At 46.7% G+C, this 15525-nt stretch overlaps 1 protein-coding gene across 1 annotated transcript in view; it reads left to right on the top strand.

Moving 5' to 3' along the window:
- The window catches only part of LOC147106986 (protein RIC-3-like), a 111316-nt gene extending 96432 nt beyond the window's left edge, over positions 1–14884 (top strand). Inside the window, exons 5-6 of the mRNA XM_086007915.1 lie at positions 6971–7116; positions 8119–14884. Coding sequence (XP_085864041.1) covers positions 6971–7116; positions 8119–8594 — 622 coding nt within the window. The 3' untranslated portion in view covers positions 8595–14884. The remainder of the gene's footprint in view (positions 1–6970; positions 7117–8118) is intronic.
- Positions 14885–15525: the final 641 nt, after the last annotated feature.

Below are 15525 nucleotides of genomic sequence, written 5' to 3'. Positions count from 1 at the left end.
CGCCCCGCTGGCCATATTTGGTTGCTGCCGCCTCCCCCGCGCCGGCCGCAAACAGCGACCGGTACACGGGGCCTACCTGTGCCGGTAGTGGGGCGAGTTAAGGTGGAGGTGCGGCCGGCCGCTTTTTCGGCGGCCGCCTGCCCGCACCTCCTTCCCCGGCCTCCTACACCGCCCCCCCGCGGCATTGCCGGCTGTTTCCAGAGAGCCTGGCACTTCTCCTTGGTGCCGGGCTCATTTGCCGGCACTCGCGAGCGGGGATCGCGCTGTTGCAGGCACCTCCCCCTTAAGAATGAGAGGAAGGCCTGCAGTACCGCAGCCTGCCGTGCCGCAGCGGGTGGCGCTGCGGCACTTTACACGCCGATATTCAGTTTCAGCGCCCCAAGCAGGGCGCCGAAACCCTTGTTTAGCGGCCAGCTTCAACTTGGGGCGCTGAAACTGAATTTCCCGCTGGCGCAAGTGGCTCCACGCGCAGCGGTAATTCCGGCGCCCAGGCGAGCTGGGCGCCCCTAACTGAATTTCTAGGCCTATGGCCGCGATTTTACTAACCGTGGTGGGCGATGTCGGTGGCGGGTCCCGACCCCGCTGTTGGCTCCATCCTGCTCTGTAAAATGAACTTCCCTAGATGGGGCTCGCCCAGTGCGTTTCCCAGCCGGTTTCCTTAAAGGGACCATGTCCAAATTAATTTTGACATTTGTACTGTCAGTGTTCTACAGCATTGAGGTGCTGCAAACACTGACAATGACTGCACAAAGGCACAGGGCTGCAACCAGGCTCTCCTATGACTCCCTCCATATGCTTATGGAGGGAGTCACAGCACACAGGGAGGTCCTCTTCCCTTCCCATGGGCGGAAGACACCACCCCAAGAGATCAACACAGCCTGGTTGCACATTGCAGAGGAGGGCACACGCAGGGATGTGGTCAGGAGGACCTGGATGCAATGCTGCAAACATTTCAATGACCTCAGTAGCTCACGAAAAGTTAGTACAAAGCCACACTCAATCTCATCCTGCTGTGCCTTTCATCACATTCCCATCACTCTGCCTTCTCTACCCTACCCCTGCACATCCTTACTCACACCAACTTACCTTGCACCTCCACCCATTCCTCTCTCTCTATCTACATCTTCACATCCCTAGCCACCCGACACACTCACCCTCATCCTTGTCCAATCATACCAACTAACAACACACAAGGGTGTTTACACCAATGTTCATGTAAAGTTTCTGTTGTTGTGTTGCCAAACATTGAAATCTTTATTTTCCACACTCTGCCTTCTTGGACATATTTGTATACAGCTTTGGAAGAGGCATAGTGAGTAGCAGTGAATGGTGAGACATAACGTTACTCCCCGTAATGGTGATGAGTGTGAGAAGAATGGCTTGGGATTGCAGGGATGCTTTATGGTGTTGGTGTGGGGTGGTGCCAATCTGGCTCATCATGTAGCAGCCAGGGTGTACAGCATCAAGTGAAGTAAATCTGGCCATGATGAGGCCATCCCTGGTCTCCCGGGCAGCAATGTGGTCAGGTACTGATGCCCTCTGTCCTGTGCAGCGTCAGGTGATTGCGGAGTAGGTTGGTGATGCTGGTGTGCCTGGTGATGTTGGTGTTGCAGCTGATTGTGGTGGGATTCCGAAGACCAAGGTAAGATTTTTTCAACTTACCTTGGACCTCCACCCATCCCTCTCTATCTATATTATCACATCCCCATCTCACTAGCCACCCTCACACTCATCCTAGTGCAATCATACCTTCACCACACAGGCTGCAGTGGTTCAAGAAGGTGGCTCACCACCACCTTCTTGAGGGCAATTAGGGATGGGCAATAAATGCTGGCCTTGCCAGCAATGCCCACATCCCAGGGGCGAATTTAAAAAAATACACAAGGGTAGGCACCTGGGTGTTTTATGCAATGTTCATGTACAGTTTCTGTTAATGTGGTGTCAAACATTAAAACCTTTATTTTCAACATGTTGCATTCTTGGACAGATTTGTGTGCACCTTTGGAAGTGGTTTAATGAGTTGCAGTGAATGGTGAGGCATAACGGTACCCCCCGCAATGGTGGTGAGTGTGAAATGAATGGTTTGAGTATTGTAGGGATGCTTTATTATGTTGGTGTGGAGTGGTACCAACCTGGTGCATCATGTGGCAGCCAGGGTGTACAGCGTCAAGTGAAGTAAATCTGGCCATGGTGAGGCCATCTCTGGCGTCCCAGGCAGCAATGTGGTCGGGTGCTGATGCCCTGTTTTCTGTGCAGTATCAGTTGATTGCAGAGAAGGTTGGTGTTGTTGTGCTTGTTGCTGGGGCTAATCGTGGTCAGATTCTGAGGACCAAGGTGAGAGAGTGTAATTGGTACCCATGCTGATGGAGTAAAGAAAGAATGAAAGACTTGCATTTATATAGCACCTTTCACGACCACCAGACGTCTCAAAGCACTTTACAGCCAATGAAGTACTTTTTGAAGTGGAGTCACTGTTGTAATGTGGGAAATGTGGCAGCCAATTTGCACACAGCAAGCTCCCACAAACAGCAATATGATGACCAGATAATCTGTTTTTGTTATGTTGGTTGAGGGATAAGTATTGGATAACTCCCCTGCTCTTCTTCAAAATAGTGCCATGGGATCGTTTACGTCCACCTGAGAGAGCAGACGGGGCCTTGGTTTAACGTCTCATCTGAAAGACGACACCTCCCAACAGTGCAGCACTCCCTCAGCACTGCACTGGAGTGTAAGCCTAGCTTTATATGTTCAAGTCCCTGGAGTGGGACTTGAACCCACAACCTTCTGACTCAGGCGAGTGTGATAGCAATTGAGCCACAGCTGACACTAGTAGATAGCAGTCGAAGTTGAGATGACAGAAGCAATCAGTCAATGGTGAGAGAGGTTGCTGCAATGAGGTGACACTGGCTGGAGACCCGCTATCAATCAAATAAAATGTCACTGCCGACCCGCCACCGATCCCGTCTGCTGAGTACCGGAAAAATTCCGACCTATGGTTCAAATTTGGGACCTTCCTGATACTGGATAAGCTTATTGAACTATCAGCAGAGTTGCCTGTGTTGTCATTTCTGCAGAAATATATCTATGAATTTATAGATTTGCTTCCCTGATGGCTCAGTGGGTTCTATTACTGTGTGGTGTGGCACTGAGCCATATAGAACCAGGAAGGTCCCAGGTCTGATCCTCTGGGATCAGATGTGGGAGAAAGGAATAGAAGGTTATGCTGATAGGGCTAGATGAAATAGAGTGGTAAGAGGCTTGTGTGGAGCATAAAAAGCAGCATGGACCAGTTGGGCCGAATGGCCTGTTTTTGTGCTGTAAATTCCATGTAATTCTCCTGAGCTGAGGTAGATGATCACAGCCAGGATGGTGTTACAATTGCTTCAACATCTTGGGGGTGGGAGGGAATAGCTAGAGTTCTCACTTGATTGTCAGCACCATTTGCATGGAGAGCAGGACTGAACAATGATTCCCACAGTTGGATAGCCCGGCAATGTGTCCAGGTTCATACATGACGAATGGATGCGGACAGAGAAGTGAAGGGTGGCTGGCATTGGTAGACTGTACCCGACCATGAGCCAGCTCCATCGAGAGAGGAAGGGCAAGAGATAAGATATACACTTCGCCAATGCTTTTTGGAGAAAGAAAAGCTTTATTTTTGAATAATATTTTAAAAATCCTTTAAATTCCCTCCTCAGCTCAAAAAAATTCCTTAAATATGAAAGGGTCTAGCTCTATCAAACCAACTACTCAAGATTGCAGAAGAAAAAAAACATAAATTGATTAGAATATTTGAAAATGAAAAGCAAGCAAGCAGCACTAATTGTTCAAAACAGACCAATTTCTTTTAATAAAAAATGACTGGCAGATCCAGAAAATGAAACTGAGAAATACAAGTCCTATCTGGAGTGCCCTCTACTGATCTATTCATACTGTTTGCAGAGTATTTGCATTATCAAGTGTCTTCAGTGTTGCATATAATGTCCTCTAGTGGTGTACTATTGTATGATCAATTATTACTTGCAGATAGTTTATATAAAGTGGAAAGAAAGTCTAACACAGGAATACTCTGCCGCTCCCCCCTGCTCCTGCTCCTGTTCCAGATGTTGCTCCCCCTGATCTCCCAGTAATTCTGCTCCTCCCTGCTCCTGTTCCTGATGTTGCTCCCCCTGATCTCCCGGTAATTCTGCTGCCTCCTCTTGCGGTGCCTCTGCCACTGTTCCCGATGTTGCTCCCCCCGATCTCCCAGTAATTCTGCTGCCTCCTCTCGCGGTGCCGCTCCCCCCTGCCCCTGTTCCAGATGTTGCTCCCCCTGATCTCCCAGTAATTCTGCTGCCTCCTCTCGCAGTGCCGCTCCCCCCTGCCCCTGTTCCAGATGTTGCGCCCCCTGATCTCCCAGTAATTCTGCTGCCTCCTCTCGCGGTGCCGCTCCCCCCTGCTCCTGTTCCTGATGTTGCTCCCCCTGATTCCCAGTAATTCTGCTGCCTCCTCTCGCGGTGCCGCTCCCCCCTGCTCCTGTTCCAGATGTTGCTCCCCCTGATTCCCAGTAATTCCGCTCCCCCCTGCTCCTGCTCCTGTTCCAGATGTTGCTCCCCCTGATCTCCCAGTAATTCTGCTGCCTCCTCTCGCGGTGCCGCTCCCCCCTGCTCCTGTTCCTGATGTTGCTCCCCCTGATTCCCAGTAATTCTGCTGCCTCCTCTCGCGGTGCCGCTCCCCCCTGCTCCTGTTCCAGATGTTGCTCCCCCTGATTCCCAGTAATTCCGCTCCCCCCTGCTCCTGCTCCTGTTCCAGATGTTGCTCCCCCTGATCTCCCAGTAATTCTGCTGCCTCCTCTCGCGGTGCCGCTCCCCCCTGCTCCTGTTCCAGATGTTGCTCCCCCTGATTCCCAGTAATTCTGCTGCCTCCTCTCGCGGTGCCGCTCCCCCCTGCTCCTGCTCCTGTTCCAGATGTTGCTCCCCCTGATCTCCCAGTAATTCTGCTGCCTCCTCTCGTGGTGCCTCTGCCCCTGCTGGTTCCACCCCTGATGCTGCTCCTGATCTAAATCCTCGAGCAGCTGCCGATACCACCTGCCCCTGTCCTAGATTTGAATATGGCCACCATGCCTTTGACAAGCACAGGTTGGAGCCTGGGCGGCTAAACATTCAAAAAGTTGACACAGAACATATAAGACTATTGCAAAAGCAAAATACTGCGGAAGCTGGAAATCTGAAATAAAAACAGAAAATGCTGGAAATGCTCAGCAGGTCGGGCAGCATCTGTGGAGAGAGAAACAGAGTTAACGTTTCAGGTCGATGACATTCTGATAAAAGGTCATCGACCTGAAACGTTAACTCTGTTTCTCTCCACATATGCTGCCTGACCTGCTGAGTATTTCCAGCATTTTCTGTTTTTATACAAGACCATTGTTTTGGCTAATCAGCTCATGGTTTCAAATAGAATGACCTCTCCATTCTATTGGCCAGTAGAATGGTCTCAAACATATCACAGATAAACTCCACTGAATGCATTACTGAAGACTTTCTTGACTACATGCTAGCAATCCAGAGCTATCCAACACCTGGAAAGCTTGATATTGGCTGGGCATTTAAAAAAAAATGAAAGTTAAGTTTTATGCATATAAAAAGTACTTCTCTTGGAGAAGCACTTCCCCTTAAAGAAATATTGTTAAGAGGTATTGAAAGGCTTCAGTTACAAGGAAAGTCTAGAGAAACATTGGAGTAGATTTTCTGCTTTACTTCTTGGGTGTTAAGCATCGGAGTCTCTGGGTTTGTAAGAGAGTCTACACTGGGTGGGAGTCAGTTTATAAACAAATGAAAGTTAAGTTACATATTTCAAATAAGATTCTGGATGTGGAATGCAGAGAGGAAAATCTGGCATGGAGGATCACATGCCAGTAACAGAATCCACTTGATTTTCCTTCCATTGAAATGAATGGAAGGAAAATCAGCTGGGTTCCATAAGGGGCATGCAACCCTCCTCACCCGATTTTCTTTTCTGTGCTCCACCCAGGTGATGCTAGATGCCCAGGCAATAAAGACAAGAATCGACTCCACTGCTCATTACGTCAGAGAAGGTTAAGCAGAGATCTATTAGTGGAGTTCAAAATTATGAAGGGTTTTGTTAAAGTAAATAAGGAAGGACTATTACCACTGGTCAATGAGTTGGTAGTTAGAGGACATAAATTTAAAATCATTCCCAAAAGAACAAAGTGAGAGGCTGAGATTTTTTTAAGTCATAGAAGGTTGTTAGAAATTGGAATTCCCTACCAGAAACAATAATAGAAGCAGAATCCATAACTTTTAAAAAGGAAGTGGATAAATATTTGAAAAAGAACATTTTAAAATGGTATTAGGAAAGCTCAGAGGAATGTGGCCAACTGTAAGCCCATTCAGAGGTCTAGTACAGGCATGATGGGCTGAATGACCTTCTTCTGTTTTGTAAAGTTCTACAATTCTAAGATTCAATGTGGTTCGACCATGTCAAGTGTTACCATGTTTCCTTCTTCAGTCAAATCCTCCTTCTGCTCCAGGATCATCCTAGAGGGCAACAACAATCCGCACCCCTTTTCTTTGTGATAAGAAACACCTCATACACCTTTTCCTTGGCCCTTCAGCCCTTACCTCAATCACCAAGTGCACAGAGCTCATGGATTACTTCATCTCAAAGATTGAAACTATCTATCCATGCAGCTGTTACCTCCCTCTCCTTTCCGCCACCACCATCTCTCGGCTCACTCTCCTGCTAACTGTGAACCACCATCACTTTGCAGCTTCGCTCCCATCTCCAACCCCATGCCCTCTCCAACTTTCTAAACAGTTTGATAGATAAGTTTTCTTTTAATGTTGTACATGTTTGGATGATCAAAACAATATTTGGGGAGGGTGGGGGAAATGTTCTAATAATAAGTTACTGAATCACATCTTGAGTCAGTTTTTGACAGGATGCCAAATTTTTATTTTGTGTGCTGAAGGAATAAAAATGTTACCACTGAACAGGAAGAAAAGCTACTGAGACAACTGAAGGAAATCACCAGGGTCATGAAGGAGGGGAAACTCATTGAAGGCATCAGCCCTGAGAAAGAGGCAGAGGAACCCCCAGACATGGAGGACTGGGAAGGTAGCGCTAAACTTTTAAACACTTACAGCAGCTACAGAAAACAATGCATGTTCAATAAACTAATTCAGAGTAGGTGTACTGAAGCAGTATAGTGGGAGCTTTGCACTATTAGGGAAAAAGGGCCTCTTTTATGGTCCCACAGCATCAGCACGAGAACTGGAGCACAGTGAGTTTTTTGCTTGCCCGAATCAGGTTAAACCCATTGGTCTTCAGATAGTATGGAGCATGAGTTCCCAGTCTGGATTGGCCTTGCAAGTGTCACGTTACTAAAGATGAGGGCTACCATATAGTACACATTGTCAACCCTTAAAGGGCTGCCTACCAGAATTAAAAAGTGATGTGAACACTTAATACAGTAAGTGACCATATGTGGGGACACATTAACACAGCAGCCCACTGGTAAGTGAATCGGGGGCCTCAGGCTTGCTGTCGGGGAGAGTGATCCGGGGAGAGGCTCGCGAAAAATGTCGGGGGTGGGGGAGGGATTGCTGTTGGGTTGGGCAGGAAGATCGGCGCCTCAGGATTGTTGTCCGGGGTGGGTGGGGGGAGATTGAGGGGCCTGGAGCTTGGACGTCGGGGATCTCGGGACCGGGAGCGATGTCGATTGTGGTGAGTACTTACCTTTTTTTAATTTAGGTGATGTTTAGTGTCAATGTTCCCTCTAATCTTGGTAGATTATGCAAATGGCCTAATGTTTGCTTCAGGCGTGGGTAAAAGAGACTTCTTGTTTGTCCTTACCCAATACGGCCCGCCATTTTGGGGGTTTAGGAAACAGGCCTAAAAATAGGTGCTATGTGGCCCAATTTAACATCCATAGAATCAGAACTTTTTTAGTAGACTACTTCAGTTTATAAACTCACTGACACTCGCTTCTATTTCAGGCAGGGTGTTAGAGAAATCAGATTACACTTTAAAAAGGTGTTCTTCTGTTATGCAATATAAAATTGTAATTTAAGTTTGCAAGAGTTTTAATGACAATAATTTTGGATTTCTTTTTCTCAGGTTATCCTGAGGAAATATACCAGAATTGCAGTGAATCCGAATGCAGCTGTCAGCATGACACCAACCCCAATTATTCTGTACCACACCAGCTTTCTGCAGAGGAGTTGGCAGAAAGAATAGGCACAATAGAAGATGAATGTTTCTCAAATGAAGCTATGGAGAATAAAATAAATCAAATCAAAAAATATCATGTACCAGACCATCAGAAAAGCGCACAGATTGGCGTGAGTAGCCACAATGACAGTACTGAAGTGGAAGAATTCCAGTGCGAAGACTGGAAGTATCTTGACCATGAAGGCGATGACCCAGCTATTATAGCAAAGAAGGTTGGCGTCAGCTTTGAGAACCACAGCAATGTGGATGACCAAGTCAGAGGTGAATCTAATGTGGACATTTCTGTCAGTGAGCAGGAGCAAGTAATCACATATGAAGATAAAGGTGGACTGCGAAAGCGCAACAAGATGGTAATAGAGTAACTAGTTAGAAGTATCATCATAAAGATGGTATCCCTTTGGTATATATTATCCAGGCTATATCAGGTCTTCCAGTGAGAGTTAAATTATACAGTAGACAGATACCTTCTAATATACACTCTTTTCCAGTGTATAATTTTCCATGATTGTTAGAGAAATCTATTTTACCCTACAGCTACTAGTCTAGATGTAACGCCTTTGCCTCGGCACTCTCCCTTCTGTCTTTAAGCGCTCCTATTTTGCTCTATCAACTTTTTTTCTTTCCTTCATGACAATAGGTCTTACTAAGGCTGCTTAATGAAAGAGAAAGTGTAGAGCGCTTTCACCTATGCTACGAAACACAGGTAATAATGTTACTGCACTGTGATCCGGAACACCTTCAGCAGGTAAGGAAGGGACAGAGGCTAAATATACTGTTCCATCAGGTTTGCAGGTCATCAAGCTAAATGGTCCATCACACTCCTGAATTGAGCCTTATAGATGATGGAAAGGCGTTGAGGAGTCAGCATGTGCCCCCTGTAAGCTTTAGGGCCGCAAAATTTGGCTTTGTAGCGCCCGTTCTTTTGGCACTATGGGTACCATTTTGGGTTCAAAATGGCATCCATGCCGTGCACGCACACTTCTGGCACAGGCCATGCCGGATGCCTTTTTAGTGAAGTAAGCATGAGTGCTGGGAGCTTGCGCCAGAAGTATGCAGAGTAGGCAGATCGTGACGTCAGTCAGCGTGTAACGCTGATTTGACACCAGCGCTGCCATTTTCAACCTCAACGCGCCAGCTGATGCCCTCTCTTAAACACGCACAACTGAACATGCGTTCAACAGCAGGAAGGACCCCCCCACCAGTGCTATTTAAAGGGATCATCAACTGCTTTCAGGTTAGTTGCTGATTGATTACTATTGGCTCTTGGTGAATTTGTAGAAGTATTTGGTGATTTGTTATCTTATTTGAAGTTACTGAAATCTCCCAAAAGTGGTGTGGCAGGTTACTTCAGGTCTTTTGCTCAGACCAGGTTATCATAGAAATTTATGGCACAGAAGGATGCCATTTGGCTCATTGTGTCTGTGCCAACCGAAAAGAGCTATCCAACCTAATCCCACTTTCCAGCTCTTGGTCCGTAGCCTTGTAGGTTACAGCACTTCAAGTGCATATCCAAGTACATTTTAAATGTGATGAAGGTTTCTGCCTCTACCACCCTTTCAGGCAATGAGTTTCAGACCCTACCACCCTCTGGGAGAAAAAGTTCTCCTTAACTCCCCTCTAATCCTTCTACCAATTACTTTAAATCTATGCCGCCTAATTATTGACCTCTCTACTAAGAGAACTAGGTCCTACCTATCCTCTCTATCTAGGCCCCTCATAATTTTATACACCTCAATTAAGTCTCCCTTCAGCCACCTCAGTTACAAATAAAACAACCTCAGCCTATCCAATCTTTCCTCATAGTTAAAATTCTCCAGTCCTGGTAACATCCTCGTAAATCTCCTCTGTACCCTCTCTAGTGCAATCACATCTTTCCTGTAATGTGGTGACCAGAACTGTACGCCGTACTCTAGCTGTGGCCTAACTAGTGTTTTATACAGTTTAAGCATACCCCCCCCCGGCTCCCTGTTATGAGCCATTTTGTCCTGCAAGAGAGAAAAAGGGCTCGAATTTCCAAGCCCCTCGGAGGCGGAAGTGGTGGGAAAATTGCAGAATCGGGGGCATGAACCCATCTCGCCTCCGTGCCAATGTCCCAGGAGGCGGGTATCCGACCTGTGCTGGGAGCCGACTCCCCGAGGCGGGAAGGGGATTAGTGCCAATTAACTGCCTAGTTAACAGGCAGTTTTTTGCCTAATCCCTATTTTTAGCCCTGAAGTGTGGGCTTTCTGACAGCTCCGAACCACGCCAAGTTAGCGAGGCGGACCATCGGTCTGAAGGGGTTGGAGGGGTCGAGATGTCCGTTGTGCAGGTGAGTGATGGGTGCATGTGTGCAGAGGTAAGTATGTGAGGTAAGTGTAAAGTGTTTTAATAAGTTTTACTTACCTTTACTTTCTCCTGCAGGCTTCCTCCCTTCAGTTCTCGGGAGTCCCTCATCTCACCAGCACAGAAAGCAGAATGGCCGCTGAAATGTCAAAAGCTGCAGCATTCTGCTTTCTAGTCTGGAGAGATCGCTAACTGAGTCTGAGTAGAAGGACTCAAGTTAGAAGACAGATTGTCAGTGTTTGAAACGCTGATTTTTCATCTGTCAAAAGCTCTTGACAGATGAAATGTCAATCACTGATGTCACCAGTAACCAGGTGTCCCATAATTGGCCTGCTGAGCCCGCTGGGCGGGCTTAACAAGGTCAATCAAGGGAAAATAGCGTGGGTTGGCCACAAGTCGATGGAGGCGGAACTATAACCCAAAAAGTGGGAGTCCCGCCTCCATCACGTCCCCATTGACAAAATCCAGCCCAAAGTGTGTCATTGAGTGTGGTGCAATGTGTTTGGGAGATGTGCCTGTCATGTGTGCAAACTGTGAAATGTGGGTGTGAGGCTTGCAGAAGTGTTAAGTGTTTGAGGGTGAGGTGAAGCTATGAATCGTGATTGATAGAGATTGTTGGTAGGTGAGTGAAGGGGGTGGTAAACTGAGCAGTGTGCGAGGCTAGTGGTTCAATTGTAAGGATATGGCATTTGAAGATGAATTCACTGACCTTGACCACCCTTGTAAGGTCATTAAACTTCTTGTGGCACTGCATGCAGGTCCTCAGGGCTACACTGCTGGCATTGACCATGATGGCTATCTGCTCCCACTGCCTTCTCAGAGTTTGTCTGGAGGGCCTCCTGGCCCTCTGTGGATAGCGGACCTCTCTCCTCCTGTCCACCTCCTGCACCAAGGCCTCCAGTGCTGCGTCTGAGAACCTTGGAGCATGCTCTCTCCCCTGTTGTGCCATTAGTCAGTGTTCTTCCTGCTCCGACTCTCTTCCCCAGCCACTTCCAGCACCTGTTGCAGCCAGAATGCACCTCCCCTTTAAGAGGTGCAGGCTGGCTTTAAGCAGTGCAGGCTAGCTTTAAGTGGTGCTAGCCTCGCACAAACTTGGGCCCCCTGCTGAGGCGTGCAACCACTCAACAGAGCGTTCAGTGCTGGGCTGCACATTACTATCATTTAAATTAGCAGGCAGAACAAAATTTGTGTGCTGCCTGCATTGGAAGGAGTGGGCACAGGTTAATTGTGCATCATGATCCCCACGCCCATTTTCAGGCCTTGACCAATTTCTAGGCCCAGAACTCTAAACATTTAAAGCCCTTCAGGATTGCTTAAAATGTTTAAGTATGACATTTACTTAAAGTAAATTCCAGATTCCCTTGTTCTACTTTTTCACAACTAGGCTTAATAGAAATAAATGAACAACTTTGACATTTAGAAAAGTGATGGACTTCCTCCTTTAGGAATTCCTTTCAAAAGAAAACTCTTTATTGTTCAGGGTGTTTTTTTTTTAATCGGACCATCAATACCAATGTCCCAGAGTAAACTAGCTCACACTCTGCAAATACCTTGTTCTGTGGTTTCTCCAACATTTTACTAGCATAGATCCAACATCATCATCTTTCTGTCAGTCATATTTCAGCAGTGCACCAGGCCAGCAGTTTGCATGCATCCCAATAAGCAAAGGCATAGTCTAGATCCATCCTTTCATCTTTGGTGTCCAATCTGTTTCCCACCTGTTTTCCAAGAGCAATCAGACCTGTTTCCATAGCAATGTATGTTTGATCTATGGGGAGCGAAAGAATGAAACCGCTGCCATTCTTTTCTTCTCATGCATATTTGTGTGTCTCTATCCATTGCCTGGAATCTATCTGAAGCTAGGTAAGTGGAATTCATCACCAAGTAAGGTTACTACGAGGCTGCTGAACAGCTCTTCCATGTAAAGCTGGGCAATATAGCATGACTTTTGGTATATGACACAATTCTGTTGTTTTCATCTTCATGAGAAAAAAGCTGACTGCTTTTTTTTTTATATTCTCAAAAGCAGGGGCTTCCTTTTTTAAAACCAAGGAATAGATAGGCAGTTACCCTAATGGCTGCCCCCACTCTGGCAAAAAGATCCATACAAAATACCTACAGGATATTAAGATAAGTCATAGATTATATAGAAGATAGGAGCAGGAGCAGACCATTCGACCCCTCGAGCCTGCTCCACCATTTAATGAGATCATAGCTGATCATCCAAATTCAGTACCCTGTCCCTGCTTTCTCCCCATATCCCTTGATCCCTTTAGCCTTACGAAATATATCTAACTCCTTCTTGAATATATTTAATGAATTGGCCTCAACTGCCTTCTGTGGTAGAGAATTCCACAGGTTCACCACTCTCTGGGTGAAGAAATTCCTCCTCATCTCTGTCCTAAATGGCTTACCCCTTATCTTTAGACTGTGACCCCTGGTTCTGGACTCCCCCGCCATTGGGAACATCCTTCCTGCATCTAGTCTGTCCAGTCCTGTTAGAATTTTATAAGTTTCAATGAGATCCCCTCTCATTCTTCTAAACTCCAGCGAATATAAGCCCAGTCGACCCAATCTCTCCTCATACGTCATTCCTGCCATCCCAGGTATCAGTCTGGTGAATCTTCGCTGCACTCCCTCCATGGCAAGAACATCCTTCCTCAGATAAGGCGACCAAAACTGCACACAATACTCAAGGTGTGGTCTCACCAAGGCCCTGTACAACTGCAGCAACACACCCTTGCTCCTGTACTCGAATCCTCTCGCTATGAAGGCCAACATACCATTTGCCTTCTTAACCGCCTGCTGCATCTGCATGCTTAACTTCAGTGACTGGTGCACAAGGACACCCAGGTCTCGTTGCACTTCCCCTTCTCCCAATCTATTGCCGTTCAGATAATAATCTGCCTTCCTGTTTTTGCCACCAAAGTGGATAACCTCGCATTTATCCACATTATACTGCATCTGCCCAATCACCCAACCTGTCCAAATCATACTGGAGTTTCTCGGCATCCTCCTCACAGCACACATGTCCACCCAGCTTTGTGTCGTCTGCAAACTTGGAGATATTACATCTAGTTCCCTCGTCTAGATCATTAATATATATTGTGAATAGCTGGGGTCCTAGCACCGATCCCTGCGGTACCCCACTAGTCACTGCCTGCCACTCAGAAAAAGACCTGTTTATTCCAACTCTTTTATAGATATGTGAAGAGGAAGAGATTGGTGAAGTCAAGCGTAGGTCCCTTACAGTCAGAATCAGGGGAATTTATAATGGGAAACAAGGAAATGGCAGACCAACTAAATACATACTTTAGTTCTGTCTTCACAAAGGATGACACAAATAACCTCCCAGAGATGCCGGGGAACATAGGGTCTGATGGAAGGGAGGAACTGAAACAAATCAGTATTTGTAGGGAAATGGTGTTAGGAAATTTGATGGGACTGAAGGCCGATAAATCCCCAGGGTCTGATGGTCTACATCCCAGGGTACTTAAGGAAGTGGCCCTAGAGATAGTAGATGCATTGCTGGTCATCTTCCAGAACTCGATAGAATCTGGAACGGTACCCATGGATTGGAGGGTAGCTAATGTTACCCCACTATTCAAAAAAGGTGGTAGAGAAAGAGCGGGGAATTATAGACCGGTAAGCCTGACATCGGTAGTGGGGAAAATGCTAGAGTCTATTATAAAAGATGTCATAGCAGAGCACTTGGAAAGCAGTGACAGGATCGGACAAAGTCAACATGGATTTACAAAAGGTAAATCATGCTTGACTAATCTACTGGAATTTTTTGAGGATGTAACTGGTAAAATAGATATGGGAGAACCAGTGGATGTGGTGTATTTGGACTTTCAGAAGGCTTTCGATAAGGTCCCACACAAGAGATTAGCGTGCAAAATTAAGGCACATGGGATTGGGGGCAAGGTATTGACTTGGATAGAGAACTGGTTGGCAGACAGAAAGCAAAGAGTTGGAATCCGCAAGGATCGGTCCTAGGACCCCAGCTGTTCACAATATATATTAATGATCTGGAGAGGGAATTGGATGTAATATCTCCAAATTTGCAGACGACACAGCTGGGTGGGAGGGTAAGCTGTGAGGAGGATGTCGTGAAACTCCAGTACGATTTGGACAGGGTGGGTGATTGGGCAGAAACATGGTAAATGCACTATAATGTGGATAAATGTGAGGTTATCCACTTTGGTGGCAAAAACAGGAAGGCAGATTATTATTTGAATGGCAATAGATTGGGAGAAGGGGAAGTGCAAAGAGACCTGGGTGTCCTTGTGCACCAGTCGCTGAAGGTAAGCATGCAGGTGCAGCAGGCGGTTAAGAAGGCAAATGGTATGTTGGCCTTCGTAGCAAGAGGGTTCGAGTACAGGAACAAGGATGTCTTGCTACAGTTGTACAGGGCCTTGGTGAGACCACACATTGAGTATTGTGTGCAGTTTTGGTCACCTTACCTGAGGAAGGACGTTCTTGCCATGGAGGGAGTGCAGCGAAGATTCACCAGGCTGATACCTGGGATGGCAGGAATGACGTATGAGGAGAGATTGGGTCGATTGGGCTTATACTCAGTGGAGTTTAGAAGATTGAGAGGGGATCTCATCGAAACTTATAAAATTCTGTCGGGTCTGGAGAGACTAGATGTAGGAAGGATGTTTCTGATGGCCGGGGAGTCCAGAACCAGGGGTCATAGTCTAAGGATAAGGGGTAAGCCATTTAGGACTGAAATGAGGAGGAATTTCTTCACCCAGAGAGTGGTGAATTTGTGGAATTCTTTGCCACAGAGGGCGGTGGAGGCCAGTTCATTAAATATATTCAAGAAAGAGTTGGATATATTTCTTGAGGCTAAAGGGATCAAGGGATATGGGGAGAAGGCAGGGACAGGGTACTGAATTTGGATGATCAGCCATGATCTCATTGAATGGCGGAGCAGGCTCGAAGGGCCGAATGGCCTACTCCTGC

Source organism: Somniosus microcephalus, chromosome 15 (genome assembly GCF_052327205.1).
Source record: "Somniosus microcephalus isolate GS21.2 chromosome 15, FLI_Smic_1.0, whole genome shotgun sequence".
Classification (NCBI taxonomy): Eukaryota; Metazoa; Chordata; class Chondrichthyes; order Squaliformes; family Somniosidae; genus Somniosus; species Somniosus microcephalus.
Note: the sequence above shows the minus strand (reverse complement) of the source record. Positions and strands in the feature narration are given on the sequence as shown.